We start from the raw sequence: 20,168 nt of genomic DNA, 5'->3' as shown, positions 1-20,168 counted from the left end.
ATATAATCAATACATTTCAGATATATGTAGGTACCGTTTGAGAGAGAAATTCATTTCCAATATTAGAACTGAAATAAATTCGAACAGGGCTCGACATAACTTTGTAATATCAAATATTGCCAATATTGACTAAAATTGAACAAAAAACTGCTGAATATCAGGAAAATATCACTATTTTCGGAGTGAGGGTTGGTATGAAATATGTTTTGTTTTTTAAGTGAAAAACTAAAAAAAATTGACTCTCCCATTGAAGGAAAAAAATTGAGGTCCGTCCATAAAAACGACCCTGTATGCACGACAAAATTTGTATTACATAGTGCCCAATCAGAAAGGTGCATAGGCGTACAACTTTGTTTCCGCCTTTTTTTTCCAAAATTCGATGCTTTATTGTGAAAAACTGGTTTTACATTTATGATTCAAAGTATTGTCCTTCGCTGGCCACTACTTTCTCCCAGCTTTCGGGCAGCGTACGAATCCCGCGTTGAAAAAACTTGTCATCTTCTCAAGCGATCCACGATTCGAACCAATTTTTCCATTCTTCATAAGACCGGAAGTGCTGGTCAGCCAGGCCGTGTGCCATTAATCGAAACAAGTGATAGTCCGAGGGAGCAATGTCTGAAGAATACGGCGGGTGGTATGGGAATACGCATTTGAACGTTTCCAATTATAGCTCAACCATTGTAATGCTGGTCCCATCAAATACTGAGCATGACCTTGAAACCGTGAATATTCGGTCGTCGACGTGGAAGCATGGCCGGGATATCCCCATAATTTTATGCGCTTGAAATTATCGTAATGAACCCATATTTCATCTCCAGTCACAATGCGATGCAGAATTCACAAGCAAACAAACGTCGTTTAACATCTCTCGGCTTCAACTCGTACAGCAGCCAATTTCTTTGTTTCTGAATCATCCCATGACATTCAGGCATTTTGAAGTGGCTTGTTACATCACCTACAATGATCCTGCCAATTCTTATAACGTTTGACACGAGTCTTGAGCAAGTAATACCTCCAATTCTGCATCTTCGGAAACTTTCTCTCTTTCACTGCCATGCTGGTCTTCGACGTCAAAATCATCGTTCTTGAAGCGTTGAAACCACTCTCGGCACGTTCTTTCACTAATAACGGTCTCACCATAGGTATTTGGGAGTTGCAGCTTCCTTCAAATTAAAGCAGAAAATCAAAACCTCCCGCAAATGACGAGAATTTGGCTCGTAAGCTGACATGTTTAATCAAGAATAACTTTATGACAAGCCCACAAACGCCGTTCACCATTTTTCGGCTTCAACTCGTAAATTTATGAGAACTTAGATTCCTATGTCTTCCCCAACTGAAAATATGGAGCAGTTTTCCAGAAGCCTGTATTGTCAAAGTGAACGAATAGATATACAAAATTTTCAAAAGCCTTTTCGAGACTTCGCTTCTATCGAATTCCTTTCAAGATTGCGAAATCAAAGCGACCCGTATCGACCTAGAAAAATTCTCCCAGCTCTCAAACTCGACAATAACCGAACAACTTGCCGCCATACTCCTGTAAACAGCCCCATTTATAAATTATAAGATAAACTTTACGGAAGTGGGACTTTGCGACTAGTTTATCAACTCGGAAAAACTTGCCAACGTCGAAAAACTTCGGACGGGGCGAGATTTCTTCGACCAGAAAGCGCAATTTCATCTGGATCGAGACTCGATCAGAGGAAAAGTTTTCCCGACTCCTGGGTTTCCTGAAAAGAGGGGGAAAACTCCCGTTATAACGGTTGGCCAGAACCCAAGAACTTTTGCGTGCCATAAACATATTCGAAATTTTTTCGGACCTTTTTTTTTGTGTCGAAAAGATGCGGGTTCTTTCTCTGGAAGGAATGGGGAAACTGATTGCGAGATGGTCGACAAATCCGTGTTCGAAGTGGATACAAACTTTTTGAGTACATTTTTTTTGTATGAGGCATTCATAAAATATACTCGATTATTCATGTAGGCTTGGTTAATCGATCGTCTAGAGGTATGATTCGATTACCTGGCCTTTCGTCTTCTTCTCCTTGACTATCGGATTTGTAGTAATTAAACTCTTTTGAATTATTTACATCTACACTGCGCAAAAAAATTAAGGCACATTATGGAAATCTCAAATTATTCTACGATCAGCCTCTTCCCAATGGATATGCTCTATCTATGGTATGATGCAGGAACAGTGAATATTGTTGGTGTTATATTATGTTGTTGATAGTATATTGTCTAAATTAGGTGTTTTCTTCATGTACGTCATCATCGTTGTTCCTGAAATTCTGTGGAGATCAGTTTTTCAATTGTTGTTATACTTTTTAAATTTACTATTCTACCCACGCACAAGTTTTACTTATGTGGGTCTTCTTATATTTATTCACCATTTGTTATATTATATATATATTGTATACTTAGTTTAAAATTTTTGGCAAATGAATATAATTATTATTATTATCGCAAAATCCAAACGCGCCCTTCGATGGGCTGAGGTAGGAGCTGGGCCTCTTGCCGCGATACGAGGCCTTAAATCATATTCTCTGAGGCGATTTCTTATTGTCTGAGTGCTAATTTGCACCCCATGGGTTTGCTCAAGCTGATTTTGAAGGAGGCGAGCGGTTGCAAACCGTTGTCTCAACGGAGAAACTCTCAAGTAACGTTCTTGAATGGCAGTTGTTAGCCGTGGTCTACCCTGTCCTGGTCTTCGGACATTCATACCTGTCTCCCTGAATCGCTGCAACATTCTGGACACTATTGTATGGGAAACTCCAAACCTTTCTGCAATTCTTGTGTATGTCCACCCTTCTTCTCGCAAAAATACCGCTTGGGCACATTCCTCTTGGGTCAAATTGCGTGTTTCGCGTTGCATAGCGATCGAGTGTAGAAAATCAAACGAAAGAAAAACTATTGATCACTAGAATTGATCGAGAACAACTGATTTCAGAATGGAGCCAATACATTCAAAATCTGATAATTTTTTATTCCTGCTGGGAAAAAACATCTGTATTGAAGAAAAACGTTGAAAGTGGATAACATATGCATGCATAATTCTGATAAAAATAATTATCAATGAGAACACCTTCAGTTGTAGAATGATTTTGAGATTTCCATAATGTGCCTTAATTTTTTACAAAGCCACACTCATACAGTACAAACTCAGTATTGAGAAGATCTTAATTACGTCTTAATTACAAGTTTCTCACAACGGTACTGAATTTCGTCTCTAATTAGGGTGTTAATTACTCGATACGTTTTCGATTATCACGTCTTCATCGTACTTCAAGTTTCCGATCGTCTCGTCTCTAACTTGTTCGCGACTCTTCTTTTTCTTTCTCGCGAACCGTCTTACGTCTCAAGTCTTGACCAACCGAACTTAGTCTTAACTCGACTTAGACTTAACTTGATCTATCCACCGGCTGGAACTTACTGAACCCACCCTGACTATCGACTTCCCTTCTTCTGATTTGGCCACACCCTTAGCATCACTCTGATATCGGGGGAAAGTACCAAGTACCACCCTTAGTCCAATAAGAGTTTTGCCGTACCGCCCTCAAGGCTCTTCGCGGATTCCTGGGAATCGAATATTCTGGAAGGACCAGCACTCGATACGCACATGTGACATCCGGTACCCAACCCCCAGTAAATCTCTTAAAATTTACAACCGACATGGCACATCTTCGACACCTCGAAGAATTAATATTTCCTTTCCAAGTTATATACAAAAGCAATTCGTTCCCCTGAATTCATCGAAACTGTCATACCCTCGACGCTTGAAGAAACTGATAGGTCTCCAAGCATCCTGTTGACCATCTCAAGTATTTACAGAGAACAATAACTGGATCGTACATTCATGTTTTTACCCGGATTTCACAGACATGTTTCGATGGTATATGTCTAAGATGTCTAAAATACTGGTGTATTCACTTACTCTTGAACTTAGTCAGGGAACCCAGATTGAAAGGACCTTGTTATTCTTGCCTATTTCATTGAGCTCTTTTTTTTGGAGTGCCGAAGGTAACTCAATGAAATAGGCAAAAATAACAAGGTCTTTTTAATCTGGGTTCCCGGCCACTCGAGAATTAGAGGGAACGAAGAGGCCAACATACTTGCCAGAAAAGGAGCACAAACTCCTTTCATCGGCCCGGAACCTTTCTGTGGCGTAGACAAATGTACCTACAAGCAAGAATTTCAGGAGGTGAAGGAACCGAAAGAGAAACACTCTGGTGGAATTTTGCTGGTTTGGATCACTCCAGAAAGTTTATTCGGAACTTTGACTCTACGAGATCCAAGAAATATCTGGATCTTAGTAAAAATACGCTACAACTGCTCACTGGATTCCTCACAGGATTGTCGCCTTAGGAAACACCTCATGAGAATGGGTCTAACAGAAAATGACGAGTGCAGATTATGTGGGGAGGAGGAAGAAATTCCGGATCACCTTGATCTGCTATCACTAGCCAACGCAAAACCTGCTTCGGACATGAAACTTGTAGAAGAGAGGAATTAGCCTCCTTGAAGCCCTCTCAGATATTGGAGTTCATTAGAACTCTGGAACTGGAAGGCGAGCTGTAGATCACGTTATGAAGAAAATTACCTCAGAAGACCACGCAGAGGACATTCAAATGATGTTGTTTTCTACCCATGATGGCAAGGTCCAAGCTTTATAAAGCTTCAAAAATATGATCGATATTCTAAAGAAGGTGTATTTCATTATCAGAATTTTAAACATTTTTACTAGTCCACGTGAAAAGTCTTAGATGTTATCTGTACTTTACTAAATTAAAGTTACACACTCAAAAATTTCAAGCATTCGTTCTTTCGTCAACTTCAAATAAATTTCGCAGCATAATCTAAATGTAGTACTCTATTTTCAGCAACAGTGGGAGAATATAAAGCCTCCATACACGCTTTGATCGCTTTCGCCACTGTGGGAGACCTGAAATTCGCAGAAAGCGTCGCCAGGTATCTCTTCTATCGTTCCCACATGCTGGACAGACACCCGGAGCTCGTCTACTCGGCCGTTAAGGCGTTCACCCTGTATGATTCTCTCGCTAAAGACAGGCACAGATCTCTCACCATCTCCTTGGCAACGTCCGGCATGGAACTCACTGATACCCTGGATCTGAGCAACGAGAAGGCGGCTCAAGTTCTCCACCTACCCAGTTTACCCACCAAAGTGTTCGTGTACGCCACTGGAGCCGGATGCGCCACTGTACAGGTCAGTACAATTGACAATTGGTTGAGTCTAAGGTTACAGTCGGTATTTGTTGGCATCTGACATAATGTATTTTACAGGGAAGAGTGACGTATTCTACCTATTCGACGAAAAGTGATACGCCACTATTGGCCATATCGTCCACAATCGCTCAAGAAGTGCTTCCGGACAAGAGTTCTGTGGAGGAAATTGAAGGAAAATCGCCAGTGTTGAAGATAGAAACTTGTTTCAGGTGAGGGTTTGATTACATGAAAGAAATTGTTGGTAAACACATCGATATGCAAAAAAACCGATTTTAGTTTTATATCATGTGAATATAAAATGTGGTTACCGTATATTATGAATTTCAGGCTTCATTTTAAATTTCCACTTGGAAAATTGGGCGTTTTATGGTTGAAATGAAATGTTTCAAAGTTTTTAAAAGTGTAATAGACAAGCTTGGATGACAATTCATTAACCAATAATTGAGTACCTACTTTACAACGCTGAAGGGACTCATATGGTAATAGTTCAAATTCAAACGGCTATTTCCTAAAGACGTCATAAATAAAATTTTATCTTCAGATGTCTGGAAAACAGTCCCAAAACTTATAAACAGTTTCTCAATAAGAATTATACAATTCAAAATGATTTTAATGCAACACTGTATATAAATAAAATGACAACAGTATACTACTGTCTGTTATAACAAACATTAACTTTAGAGGTTATGTTTTGAACAAAAAACGAGAAATGTTTGACGAAATAAGTTTACATGTGAAAGCTACTCTATATTTTTAGCAAGTTTTAGTATTGAATTAAAAAAGAGAGAACTCATATCCCAAAATATACTTACTTTTTGTTATCCATGTTCTCCAAAATAATAAAATCACTGATTTAAATTCTGGGTATTGCTGGATTAACTGGCACAGACGAAAATAAACAAAACGAATAGATATGCCAGTTAATTCAAAGAAGCAGTAAAACGATCGCCATTTATGAATAAGTAGCGCAAGGTACATATTTTTCGACTTTTGATAGATGTATTTGTTTCAACATACGTTAGTGTCGAATCCATTGGATTGAATGTATCAGAAAAACACAATTTTGAGCAATCATATTTCACGAAAAAATTATGGAATTACTGGATGAACCAAACTGCAGGTTTTCCATTTCATTAAGTCAATAAAAAAACGATTAACTACTAGTGCAAACAGACAAACGGTTTGTCATCTTCAGTCATCAATTTCAACAAATATCCATCTATCGAGTCAAAATCAGATGGTTCGAAGAAAGTCTCAACATTTTTTTTTTCTTGTAGATGGAAATGTCCAAAACCCTCCGGTGTCCTCCGAATGGAGATAACTCTCTTCTCCGGCTTCGAACTGGTACCAGCCTCTCCCCAACTGATCTCATCGCCAGAACTGATGGCCGAAATGCAACACGGATCTCACGCCAACAGCATCTGGTTCATCTTCGCCAACGTCACCACCTCTTGTCCAATCTGCGTACGCTACAACGCGCACAGCCCTTTCATCATCTCTTCCTTGAGACCATCGTACGCTCGGATCTACCCATCGGGAAGAGAAGACCTGGCTGCAGACACCTTCTTCCTCACCCAAGCTGGCAGCAGCCTTCTCAAAAGCATAACGGACGACGATCTGATCACGTGGTTCGGCAAGAACGGAACTGATGGCCAACAGTTGAGGAGCAATCTACCTGATGAATGTGTGTATGTGACCACTACGAAGAGTTTCGAGGAAACGACCACCACCAGGCTTGTGGAGACTACCGAGATGAACGACTTGACGGGTAACGAAGTTGACAGTAATGATATACCGTATCAGCCTCAGAAGATTGAGGTGTTGAGCATCGCTACTTACACTATCAACGTGGATAATGAGACTGTGGCTGATGCGGTTAATGCAACAAGGCCTGAAGAGAAGGAAGAGGAGAAAAGTACTTCAACAACAGTGTCGACAACGTCTACCACAAATCCTCCAAAGGTGAGTATCAACCTAAAGACTTCCACTATGGGTTTTTGGTGCAGGGTGATCCATTTTGTGGTTAGGAAAGTAAACGTAACTACTAGGGGGTACCAGGGTATTGTGGGGTTGAAGGAAATGAGAGAGCTGATGAACTTGCCAAAAGTGCATCAAGGTTAACACCTGCTGGACCTGAGCCTTTCTGTGGGATAGGAAAAGGCCAATATAAAGCTGCGGTGCAGCTATGGGAGTTGAACAGCAGGACAATTCACTGGACTTACACTCCTACACTTGTTCAGGCAAAGAAATTCGTGAAAATTTCACCCACCTACGCCAAAAAGCTCCTGAAGCTATCGCGAGCCGAGCTTCGAGTGATGGTGGGACTGCTGACGGGGCACCGTCGGTACAAACATCATTTGTACCGTATGGGAAAGTCAGCAGACGAGATTTGCAGGCTCTGTGGATCGGAAGCAGAAACAGCCGAACAGTTGGTATGCAAGTGTCCGGAGCTGGCTGGCCTAAGAACCATTCACATGGGTAAGCCGATCCTGGATACCAGTGAGGTAACGGCTAAGGCGCCTAAGGAGGTTGTCAATTTTATTAACGTCGTTGACGACCTCCCTGGGTTTCTATCAATGAGTAGGGTAGAGAACAAAAGATCTGCATGGTCGCAGTTCCAGGAAGGCTTACCGAACCAAAACGACCCCAATTAATAATAATAATAACTAAAATACACTTTCATTTTGAATATCGATCCAATTTTTATTTCGATATAATTCTTGAACCTAGCCATTATGGTTGGAGTAATAAATCATTCAAATGTTAACCTCGTGATCTCCTACAGGACTCTAATTTTCGATGACTAGCCAGCACAATTCAGGCAATATCTCACCATAGCCCCTCAAAATACCTAAAGATGATAAACCACAACATTTTGAGGTCCAATTCAGATTGCCGAAAAGATAAATTACGCGTGTTGGAAATTTTTTTTAAATAAAACCAAAACAAGTTGTGTTGTATGGCTTGTTGCACCATCTTGCTGTAACCACATCTCTTCGAATTTCATATCATTCATTTCGGACCAAAAAATCAGTTATCATTTGGTTATAACGATAAGACTAATCACTCCTCCAGACCAAATTGCATGGAATTTTTGTGGATGTTATGGTCCCCCATCAGTCACATAGAGATATTCACTGCCTCTCATATAGCCACCTAGTACAAAATGTACTTCGTCGCTGAAGAAAATTGATGCAAATAATCCAAATGTTTTTTTTAATGCAGCCAATCGGTATATGTTTGATGCATTCCATAATCAGCTGGCTTTAGTTCTTGTCAAATGAACCTCAAAAGAAGGGAGATGCAAAGTACGCCATAGCGTGGCATAAAAGGGGCCCAAATAATGTTCTCATCAATAAATGAATCTTCTGTCACTCACATCAGCAATATATTCGGTCGAGCGTACATTTCAATGATATATGAGCCTTAAGACGTCAGTAATAGAACATAATCTTTGAATTCCTTCACTGTCTTACCGTGATTTGCCCTCAATGCACGAAACTTACTTACTTAAGTTATCATATTGTTAAATGACTAACCTTCTGTTTGACATATTTTATTGAAACATGGCTGTGAAATTCGGACCACGTCATAGTCAACCCAAAAGAATCACTCAAACAATTCATTTCCTCAAAAAATTGTTGATTTTCTCATAACAAACTTAAATAATCTATAAATTTTCATCATTACAGGTACTTACTGCAAAGGAAGAAAAGAACATAATGCTACAATCCAACGTCATACCCAACGTGGCCGTCGTCAATAAAACGAAACTCCAAAACGAATCCAAGGAGAAGAACAAAACCATCACCAACTCCAAGAAGGCAGCAGACAAAGACAAGACCTACATGACCACAGCCATCGACACCACCCAAGAAACAACCACCAGAGCATCGGAAGAAAGCGGTACCAAACCCAAACACGTCAATACTGACGTTCGAGACAGTCCGATAAAATACCTGCACTTGTTGAGGAGCACCGAGGCGCCAAAGAACACCTTCGCGCCCGAGAACAAGGACGACAAGTACGTCCTTCTGGACAAGGAGGAGATATGGAGCTTGCTGAAGGAGATAGTGAACGATCCCAAGAAATACGAGGGCGTTACTACGTAATTCTGGAAGCTGGACGTGTCGAAGTGTTGTGATTAATGTTACGGAACCCCCCGATCGTTGCCCGAATTGTACATAGAACTCCCCGATCATATTGGCTAATCGCATGTCAGACGAATGGAATGAATGTCGAGTGAATCCGAGAGAAGAAGCTGTCAATTCAATGTAGAAGTCTCCAACTTCCGAGCTCGTCGAGGAAGTGTGGATTTCTGTAATTTAGCTATTGTTACTCTTGTCGGGTGTATTGGAGGTTCGAGCGGAAGAACGAACCTCGCAGTATCACCTGCGTTTCCCTTTTGGTAACATGGAGAGTATCCGGTTACTTCATCCGCCCAATACTTTGTAAGTTCGATGTTTTTCGTCCCGTTCCGTGTACATAAGAAGATAGAATGGTGACTCGATGTTCTACCCCCAGGAAGCAGCAAATTTCTATGAATTACTCACAGCAGATACCCCTCATCATAACTTTTTATGGATCCAGAAAGAATCCTTGTGGAAATCCATTTAGAATACATATACTTACTCTTTAGGTCAGTTTCCAACTTTGATGCACATCAAAATGAATTCAAGGAGGCCAATAACAGATCCATGGGGTACCTCTCTACTACTCAGCCATGCGTTATATATAAGACCCTAAAGAATTCGTTTTAGATATCAGAAGAAGCAACTAAGAGTCGAAGAAAATCGCTGTGCTTCTCTAGAAGTTAAAGTATCGTGCGCCAAGTAAAAATTGGAGTGTTGAGGTACCCCTTCAGCAATTTTAGAAGCATTAACTCATAAAAAAAGGATATTATTTGATTATATTGGGCCAGAAATAGTTTTCTGGGAATTGGCTTTCAACAAATCCACCACCAAATTCTCTCAACAGATCTGAAGCAAATGGCTCTCATTTGGACTAATAGTCAAGAAATGGTTCTGCTTCTCTAGATTTCGAAGTATCGAGCGCTCAAACAGGGGTACTTCATCAGCAATGTGACCAAAAAAGTTTCAGAAAAACCCATCAAACTTTTCCAAATCAATCTGTAGCCATAATTATGAATTGCACTGGGCCAAAAATAGATCCCTGGAGACCGAGGAGTTGAAGGTGAAAAAGTGTAGCTCGGCTTGGGGCGAATATAAGGGTGCTGTGTGGAGCTTTAGTGAGTTCCAACATGGAATTTTGCTGCTCATCCCGATTGTCACTTCAAGAATTAAGTTTTCTATGGTTCATGCAAACCAAACTATCATTAAGTGTTCTGGTTACCCTGTGCCAAAAAAATGGTCAATTTCAACTCGAAGTAGAGTAAGTTTATCGTATCAGCTGTTAATTCAGGTTTGATGTAGTGATTAATAATGCTTTTCGAACTACTTTTCGTTGTATAAACTTCAGAGGGCATAGTGTAGGGGTGATTTTAAAGCACCCGTAAATACAGAATTATTTGAAGATTATATTGAGAGTTTTTCACATATTTTAAACCTAAAAGAACATATGTAGTGATTGCTAGCAGATTTATCAATGTTAGTGCATTTGTTATAATTGTTTTCTCTTCGGAAATCTCCTTCTATAGTTATTCCGTTATTTTTTCAATAGCAAGTTCTTGACCTAAAGAAGAACAGATGCCAAAGTTGTAAATATGTAGAATGCTACTTCAAACAGTTATAACCGAGCACAAAAATGTTTCCCATCAGACTACACATCACCTAGTAAGGGGATACTGCTCACCGTAATATTTAGAATTTAAGGAGAGCAATATTATTTTATTAATAAACCTGAAGCCAAAGCTTATGCCATGTTGAATAGGCTGGATAGCCATATTTTAAATATTAAGTCATATCAGTGTTGTGCGATAATAAGTTCAATAAAATATGATTTTTAATAAAATTTGTTTATTTACCTGAGCAATGAACGAAGGTCTTACTCCTACAATTCTTTCTCCTATATCGCTACTTAAGTTTTTTCACTTATGTCTTAAAATTTCATCACTAAGTTGGTACATAATTTTCTATTCGTTCAAAACTTCAAATGAAAAATCTTTTAGAACATCTCCTTATAGAACTTCCATTTTACATTTTTAATGGTCTTAATTTGAATAAAAGATTTAATTGGCCTTACTTATAAAAATGAGAGATATCTTGGTTAATTTTGAGAATTTTTTTATGAATGTGGGATCGCAAACGATTTGTTTTTGAGATACAGGATGTCAATGAATTGCGGTGTCTCATCCTGGGATCACTGTTGGAATCTCATCTATTTGACATAATGTGATCAAGCCAAACACACCTTCCAGACATTGCGGAACATGGTAACTCTACCATACAACGGTCGGTTTTATATCGTAATGGTAGGTTTATGCACCATTCCTAAGAACTTAGACTGAACCTAAGAACTAAGAATTGAAAGCTAACAAACCAATGAGGGCGTTTATGCACTTTACCTAAGAACTAACACTAGCAGACCAACAGTTAACTAAGAACTAAGGGCTCGGGTAAATTATAGAAGTGCGCGTGTGCCCCATAGAATTTCAATATTAACGAGTACCAGTTTCTATCATTTTATGTTCTTTATTCGTGTTTATCGATGAAAAGTATAAGGTGTCAATTGAATTAAATTTTTTCACAATAAATATCAATGTCAAACATCAAAGTAAAGAACAAACAGAAAGTAGTTCGAGCACGTGCTCATGCCTTAACTAAGAACTAATGGTGGATTTATGCACCAGTTCTAAGAACTAAGACTAAACCTAAGAACTAAGAATTGAATTCTAACAAATCAATGAGGGCGTTTATGCACGTTTCCTTAGAACTAAGAACTAACACTAGAAGGCCAACTGTTAACTAAGAACTAAGGGCTCAGGTAAAATATAGAAGAGTGCGTGCGCCCCATAGCCACTGAATTCTTAAGTTTAGTTCTCAGTTCATAGTTCTTAGTCCTCAGTGTTTAGGTACGGTGCATAAATCCACCATAACAAGAGAGTGCATAAACGCCACTGAATTCTTAGGTTTAGTTCTTAGTTCATAGTTCTTAGGTACGGTGCATAAATCCATAAGCTGTTTCGATCTTTCGAGAGATGTGCAGTCCACGACGCCATCTTTCGGGAAAAAAGGCACTACATAGCAAATTATTACATTTTTCGTATTTTAAAAGATATAATTCAGACAAACGTGTCAGATCCATATTTAGCCCAGCCAATTCTTCAAAACAGAATGCACAGAATAAAAAAATAAGGATATACATAAAATAACTTTGGTACTAAATCATGCATGTGTCGATTCAATGTGCTGTCATAAATTGAAAGAAGTTATAGTACTACTAAACATACAGCTGTAATTTTTCTCTTATCTTCAAGTTCTCTTTGGACTTTCCGTCAAAACTTCCTGGAAGTGAAAATTTCTTGAAATATATTTCTAATGGACATTATAAATACTGCCGTTTTAAAATCGAATCCCAGGTTATATCGTTCACAAGTATTCAGCATTTCCTGGAACAATTGTATAATCATTGAAGGTTCATCAAGCCCAACGCTAGACTACAATAATACCTGAGCCATTGTACTGATCACATTTGCTATAGTATATGTTGAAAACTTTTCTTCCATTTTACAATCTTTAATAACTGAGTGTAGGTCTTCAGGTATAATACTATAGTTTTCCTCGAATCTTCCAAGAGCTCTTGAATTTAGTATACTAGAAGACACAACGAATTATAGGAATGTACAAAATATTATTAGGAAAATAGATCAAATCAAACCTAAAGATTTATTAAAAGTTTTTAAAAAAATTTAAAAAAAGATGATAAATAAAATTCACGTCATTAACTAACTTTTTTTCCACCTGTTTCTTCTCATTGATCGCTATAGCCGACCCTCCGCAAACAAGAAGATCTGGTAGTACGATTTTGGAGTGACCTCCTAACGTCATATAAGCAGAAGGTGTTACTGGATGATGAGCAGCCTCTACTATCAATTTTGCCTTTATCTTATTTGCAAAATGACAAAGTATGCTTTTCTGCCTTGCAGCCAATATCAGTATATCGCAATCTTTCTTATAAATTTCAAAATCGTCTTCAGGTTTAGCCAGGTCAAAGCCTACCAAGTCACCTTTTTCCTTTTTGAAAGATATCACCTCCTGCAAAGAGTGGTAATTGAGGATCTTTGTTGCACCACGTCAGAAAAAAATTAGATAAAAGTTTCTACAACGAAAAAGAAAACTTTCAGAATGTTCTCGTCTCTTTCAAGTTATTGTTCACACTCAGTTCACTTGAGAGAGGTGAATGCAGTGAACTAGAAGATTCTTGTGAATTATCACATAATAAGTACTTACATGAATGTCCAAACCTTCCTTCATATAAACGTGAGAGTTGTAATCTTTAACACCTACACATTTTGCACCAGCATTTTGTAAATATACAGCCAAGTTGGAAGCCATTCCACCAAGACCCTGTTTTAAAAAATGTATGATTGATAGCAAATATAGATTACAATCTGTAGGTACTCACACCTAAATACACAAAAAATCACATGTAATATAGTTATATTGATTGATAGAAATAAAATAAACACTTTTCTTCATTTCCACAAAAATAAAAAATTAAAAAAAAAAGTGTTTATAATTATTTCTATCAAATTATTATGATTTTCCATCAAGTAAGGACTGAATCCAATAAATACTAGGTGTATAGTATTGTCTTTTTAGTTATGGTGTGGCTGTGTTCTTACAAATGGATGTTACCTGTAAAATGAATGTTTTTCCTAATATTCCTGTCGGAAATTCCAACTTAGATGTTATCAGTGCGTTATTCAGAAAATAATTTATACTGAAGAAAGCACCTTGTCCAGCAGCCATAAATAGAGCTTGTTCATCAACAAATTCTAGAATTGAAAAATTCCTCTAAGTTCTTATCTGATAAAAACTGAGAAAAGAAGAGAACTGAAATCAGTAGTTTTTGAGAGCTCGTCATTTATGCGTCAATTTCATACTTGAAGACTACCTATATAGTTATGTGGTCACAATGAAGGAAAGAGCGATCAAATGCACCTGATTTCAGTGATTTTATAATTCTGTTTATGTCAAACTGATTTTTCGTGAAAAGTTAACAACTCACTACTGAAGATGTTTCCTTTGAAGTAGTTAAAAAAATTCCGTGGAATTGAAATGAAAATACAATTTTTTACAGAAAATAAGCTATAGGTACATACTACGAAACATCCAACCTGCTGTAGTTTCATCACAAATCATATCAGGTTCTATAACAAGCTCCTTAATATCTTCTAAAAATAAAAAAGAGAATATCTAAACGACTTCCAAGTAATCATTTGTGTCTGTACTCTGTACCACCTTTCAAGCATTTAAGACGATACTGCTCCATTATGTCCTCAAGTTCTTCAGTCTCATAGTCTTTGGGGTCGATCTTAATAGAACCAAACATTCCTGTGCTTCTGATTCCTAATGCTGACAATCTGTGGGATGATAGAACTCCTAGCCCTTTCATATCATCTCTTGTTATATTAGGAGACACTCTTAGTCCTAATTGGGTAATTCTTAATGAATAAAAGTGGCTACTCCTGGATAGTCTAAATTTTGAAAAAAATTACTCATTCACAAAAGATGAAATCAGAGCATAAATATTGGATATCAAATAATGATATAGGACTAGCAGAAATCTAGATTAGAGTTGAACACTGTTTTAAGAGTGATTCGGAATATTTTAAACAGTACATAATTTAAATACACTGCGCAAAAAAATTAACGCACATTATGGAAATCTCAAATTTATTTTACAACTGAAGGTGTTCTCAAGGATAATTATTTTTATCAGAATTATGCATAGATATGTTATCCACTTTCAACGTTTTTCTTCAATAATCTTTTTTTTCCCAGCAGGAATAAAAAAAGATGAGATTATCAGATTTTGAATGTATTGGCTCCATTCTGAAATCAGTTGTTCTCGATCAATTCTAGTGATCAATAGTTTTTCTTTCGTTTGATTTTCTACACTCGATCGCTATGCAACGCGAAACACGTAATTTGATCAAAGAGGAATGTGCCCAAGCGGTAGTTTTGGAGAAGAAGGGTGGACATACACAAGAATTGCAGAAAGGTTTGGAGTTTCCCATACAAGTGTGTCCAGAATGTTGCAGCGATTCAGGGAGACAGGTATGAATGTCCGAAGACCAGGACAGGGTAGACCACGGGTAACAACTGTCATTCAAGAACGTTACTTGAGAGTTTCTTCGTTGAGACAACGGTTTGCAACCGCTCGCCTTCTTCAAAATCAGCTTGAGCAAACTCATGGGGTGCAAATTAGCACTCAGACAATAAGAAATCGTCTCAGAGAATATGATTTAAGGCCTCGTGTCGCGGCAAAAGGCCCAGCTCTTACCCCAGCCCATCGAAGGGCGCGTTTGGATTTTACGAGAGAGCATATCCATTGGGAAGAGGCTGATTGGGAAAGAGTTCTCTTCACAGATGAGTCTAGATTCTGCCTCTACCATTGTGATCGACGTTCCCTTGTATACAGACGTCCACATGAAAGATATGCTCAGTGCAATTTCCTGAATACTACTGGTTTAGGGGGAGGATCGATTATGGTATGGGGTGGAATATCTTTGACTGCTCGCACAGACCTAGTGGTCGTTGATAATGGAGCTATGAATGGTGATAGGTATATAAGGAACATTCTTGAAGATCATGTAGTGCCATTTGCCCCATACATTGGTGAAAATTTCATTTTTATGGACGATAATGCCAAACCCCATCGTGCCCGCATCGTTCAGGACTACCTTGAAGAGGTTGAAGTCTCTCGAATGGAATGGCCAGCAAGAAGTCCAGATCTCAATCCGATTGAGCAGATTTGGAACAACCTCAATAGAAGGCTGAGAAGTTCAGAAAATCATCCAGCTACTCTTAATGACTTAGGAATCCAACTCAGAGAAATCTGGGAAGGATTAGATCAGAACATTTTAAGATCACTCATTTTGAGTATGAACCGTCGTTGCCGAGCTGTAATTAACGCAAGGGGTGGAAATACCAAGTATTAAATCACTTATCAGCAAATAAGTTATAAAGTCAATGTAGAGTTAACTTTCATTAAAATTGAGATTTTCAGAATGTGCGTTAATTTTTTTGCGCAGTGTATTTCAAAAATTCCAATCAAATATTTGTCTTACCAATCAGACTAGAAGGAAACCCTGCATATGACCCATGTTTGACTTTGAAACACCTTATGGGTTCTGAATAATTATTATTTCTCTTGAATGGAAATCGCACGTCTGATAGATTGTCACATTGATCCAATATCTCAATTATATTCAAGACTTTGTTACTGGCTTGTCTTTCATCAAGATCTGATATACTCATCAATTCATCTACAAGTTGTGGAAAAACAACTTCATAGGCCTTATGAAGATACCAGTTGACACTGTCGAAGAAAGAAGAATTGGCCAAATAGAAGCAATCCTTATATCTGGATGGCATTTCATAATACTTTGGGGGAAGCTTCGGGAAAATACCTCTCATTTTTTTAGGTGTATCGAAAAGTTACGTTGAAATATTTGAAGGAATGTGCCAAAAATGACAATTTCAAATATATCATAAAATGTTTTTTTTTTCGACATATTTAGAGCACAATTTTTCGGGCGATATAGGAAGTATTCAGTTTCGAGCTGTGTAAGGAAGAAACTGATTGCAGATTCGTATTCGCCGTGGTCAAATGCTTCTTCCTACAAATTTTCAAGCCAAAGACATTTTTTCACGAAATTTATCTAAGGTTTTACTTTGGTTTTTTCGAAAAAATCGACCGATCGAATTTTGAACTTTTCATAGTGTATTGTGAGGGTCTCGAGGATGTAAATTCCGAAGTAGGCATCGTTTCCGAGCAGAAAAAATTTTCTACCCGTTGAAAACACTATATTTCTACAAAATTCGCAATATCTCTGCTTTGAGGGATTTTAAGATGAAACCGATGATAGCTTAGTATTGAGAATTAAAAATTCTCCATATAATATCAAATTTTGAAAGTCCATTTTTTTTCCAAAAAATCCCACAAAACGATGGATCTCTGTTCACAGTCTTCCTAGGAATTAATTACCTCATGGCAAATCGGTTTTAAGCATGAGATTTCCTCATGATATCAAATTTTGAAGCAAATCTGGCTATTAACTCGCGTAGTAAAATTTACCAAATCGAAATATATAAATTGAGTTATTTCGAGTTTTGTAAGAGAATTCTAAGTGGGTTTGGTCTGCCCTCTGGTGGCATAAATCTGAAACTTGTGAATGGGAAAAAAGATGCCCCCAACAGTTGTATGAAAACTGTGCTTTTATGGTGTAGAAAAATTTTTCTGGTGAGAATGGATGCCTAATTCGGATTCTACGATCCCGAAACCCTCTAAAACTATCATAAAATGTTTTAATTCGATCGGTCGATTTTTTCGGAAAAACCAAGACTATAACCTTGGATATTTTTTCGCCAAAAAAAGTTTTTGGTTCAGATCGACTTTAAAATTTGATATTTCGAAGAATTTTTTCTGCTGAATCCGTTTTTGCAATCAGTTCCTCTCTAGGAGTCACCAAAATTGAGTTATTCCGAATTTTGTGAGAAAATTTAAATGGAGTATGGTCTGCCCTCTGGTGGCATAAATATGAGGCTTCTAAAATGAGTATGCGTGCCCCACAACTGAGACTTTCCAGTTGTGTAAAAACTGTGCTTTTAAGGTGTAGCAAAAAATTTCCTGTTAAGAATCAATGACAAATTTGGAATCTACGACCTTGAAACCCTCTAAAACTATCATAATATAACCTGGGATAGTTTTTCGCCAAAAAAAGATTTTGATTCAGATCAACTTCAAAATTTGATATCAAGAAGAATTTTTCACGCTGAATTTCCATTTGTAATCAGTTCATCCATAAAATTCCCCAAAACTGAGTTAGTTGGAGTTTTGTGGGAGGAATTTTTTCAAGGGGGTTTGGTCTTTTCTCTGATGGCCAAAATCAGTAGATTTTAAACAGGGCAAGCATATATTTACATGTCCCAAAGTGCGATATTCCCTTGAATAAATTTCAACAATTTTTTTTTTGATGAATTATGGTTCATAAATGTTGGCGGATCATCTTCAAAATATGACATCTTGAAGAATTTTCCATACTGAATACTAACCCGCAATCAGTTTGTTTTAACAAAGTTCAAAACTGAAATATTCCCAATTTCCCAAGAAAATTGTAATTAAATAATGTAAAAACACTATTCTGCTAAGAATCGATGCCTACTTCGGAATCTACATCCGCAAACCCCTCAAGTAACCCGGAAAACATGTTTCTGGCCTAATACATATCTAGTAACAATCGAATTATGTCAGTTTCTCCTAAAAAAAACAAAAAGTTGAATCAGTGAGCAATTCATAGACCTATAATAACATTATATATTATGTTATTATAGGTCTTTGGGTTTTTTTGGCGTCAACAGTGCCATCTAGGAAGAGTAGCTATAACAGTTCATGGTGAGATGTACATCGCAGGATTCTATAGCAGTTGGCCCGCGAGATTTTTTTAGTTGAGTAAAATGCGGATAGATGGCCCTACTGGTGTAAATTCTAGATTTTTTCCGAAAAACTAGCATAATTCGAGTGTCTTCAGTTCCGTATCAGGCCGTGATCATATTTTATGCGTTATTTGATGTCTTTTTAGATCGTAGATGCCAAATTGAGCTTTGATTCTTAGCTGAAAAGCGTTTTTACATATCTAAAGCACCCAAACCCAAACACCGAGTAATATATTGGGTTTTAGATTATAAATATACACATATTTTTCGGTGAAATTGCCAAAAAAAACTTCTTTACGAAATTTATCTAAGGTTATATTCCGATCAGAAAACTTTCTACACGTTTAAAGCGCTATTATTTCACAAAATTCGCAATATCTCAGCTTTGAGGAGTTTCAGAAAGAAACCGATGATAGCTTAGTATTGATAATCAAAAATTCTCCATGATATCAAACTTTGAAGGTCTTCAGTGGCCAATTATTTTTTTTCAAGACCTTATGGACTAGACCATAAGGATTAAGGTTCATCATCGAAAATATTCTTCAATCAATTATCTTGTGCCCCTTAATAGAACTCTTCACCACTTTACCATCAACAAAGATTTCTCAATAAGAAATAAACATTAGCAGTTGATTATCATGGTTTTTCCATTAAATTAATTCTTTCATTTGAAAATAATCATTCGCATATGAAGAAAAATAAACTTTTAAAAAAATAAATATAAGCATCAATACTGATATCAAACTCATTCTAGAAGATTTTAATCAGTTTAGTAATTCTTCGTTCAGAAATTTGCAATTGGCTTACCTTTGCAAGGATGTTAAACCAGAAGTATAAAAAAAATCTCTTCTTCAAGATCTTGTACTTTTTAATAATTTTTTGAATATGTATAAATAAAAACAAAAATTAGTAAGTAGTTCACAAAATAATGGAAAAAAAACAAAAGTTTATGTTACAGATTGCATCAAGCTTTCATAAATAAATCGTCCAATAGGAGTCTAAATATTTGCAGATCTAATACTTCGAAAAGTTCTCGCTCCAATGTTAATTTAGCAACGAAATCGTAAGATAATAATAATAATAAAATATGGCAACCTTCAGAATCAGACTAAAAGTCTGAATGAAAAACTTGACTTAATTAAAATGATAGGAGCAATATCAAAGAAACCTAAGAGCCAATCTTTCATTGGGTAAACTCAGGAAAAGCTCATGGAAAACATCAAAGGCGGTCATGAAAAGGAGGAAATAATAATAAGGAATCCAACACCATCTAAACCCAGAGAAAGGTCGAATGAAACATACTCTAAA

General features: G+C 37.3%; 2 protein-coding genes across 5 annotated transcripts in view; one reads left to right on the top strand and one right to left on the bottom strand.

The window, feature by feature from the left end:
• Positions 1-10,414, top strand: part of LOC123674819 (C3 and PZP-like alpha-2-macroglobulin domain-containing protein 8) — a 223,738-nt gene extending 213,324 nt beyond the window's left edge. For both annotated transcript variants that reach the window (XM_045609922.1, XM_045609912.1), the window contains exons 21-24: positions 4,875-5,218; positions 5,296-5,447; positions 6,516-7,200; positions 8,931-10,414. In XM_045609922.1, the coding sequence (XP_045465878.1) occupies positions 4,875-5,218; positions 5,296-5,447; positions 6,516-7,200; positions 8,931-9,350 (1,601 nt within the window). In that variant the 3' untranslated portion in view covers positions 9,351-10,414. The remainder of the gene's footprint in view (positions 1-4,874; positions 5,219-5,295; positions 5,448-6,515; positions 7,201-8,930) is intronic.
• Positions 10,415-12,452: 2,038 nt separating this feature from the next.
• LOC123683135 (glutamate dehydrogenase, mitochondrial-like) lies at positions 12,453-16,906 on the bottom strand. 3 transcript variants are annotated; one of them, XM_045622036.1, is made up of 8 exons: positions 16,493-16,906; positions 14,661-14,849; positions 14,522-14,593; positions 14,055-14,194; positions 13,647-13,763; positions 13,147-13,451; positions 12,866-13,010; positions 12,453-12,805 (listed from the first exon to the last, which is right to left on the bottom strand). In XM_045622036.1, exons 1-8 carry the CDS (start codon positions 16,839-16,841, stop codon positions 12,692-12,694), a joined length of 1,431 nt encoding a protein of 476 aa, XP_045477992.1. In that variant the 5' UTR covers positions 16,842-16,906; the 3' UTR covers positions 12,453-12,691. The 3 variants fall into 3 exon arrangements, with proteins under 3 accessions (XP_045477992.1, XP_045478003.1, XP_045477999.1); XM_045622047.1 differs by having other exon boundaries at positions 14,661-14,896; positions 16,493-16,630; XM_045622043.1 differs by lacking the exons at positions 14,522-14,593; positions 14,661-14,849.
• Positions 16,907-20,168: the final 3,262 nt, after the last annotated feature.

Source organism: Harmonia axyridis, chromosome 1 (genome assembly GCF_914767665.1).
Source record: "Harmonia axyridis chromosome 1, icHarAxyr1.1, whole genome shotgun sequence".
Lineage (NCBI taxonomy): Eukaryota > Metazoa > Arthropoda > Insecta > Coleoptera > Coccinellidae > Harmonia > Harmonia axyridis.
Note: the sequence above shows the minus strand (reverse complement) of the source record. Positions and strands in the feature narration are given on the sequence as shown.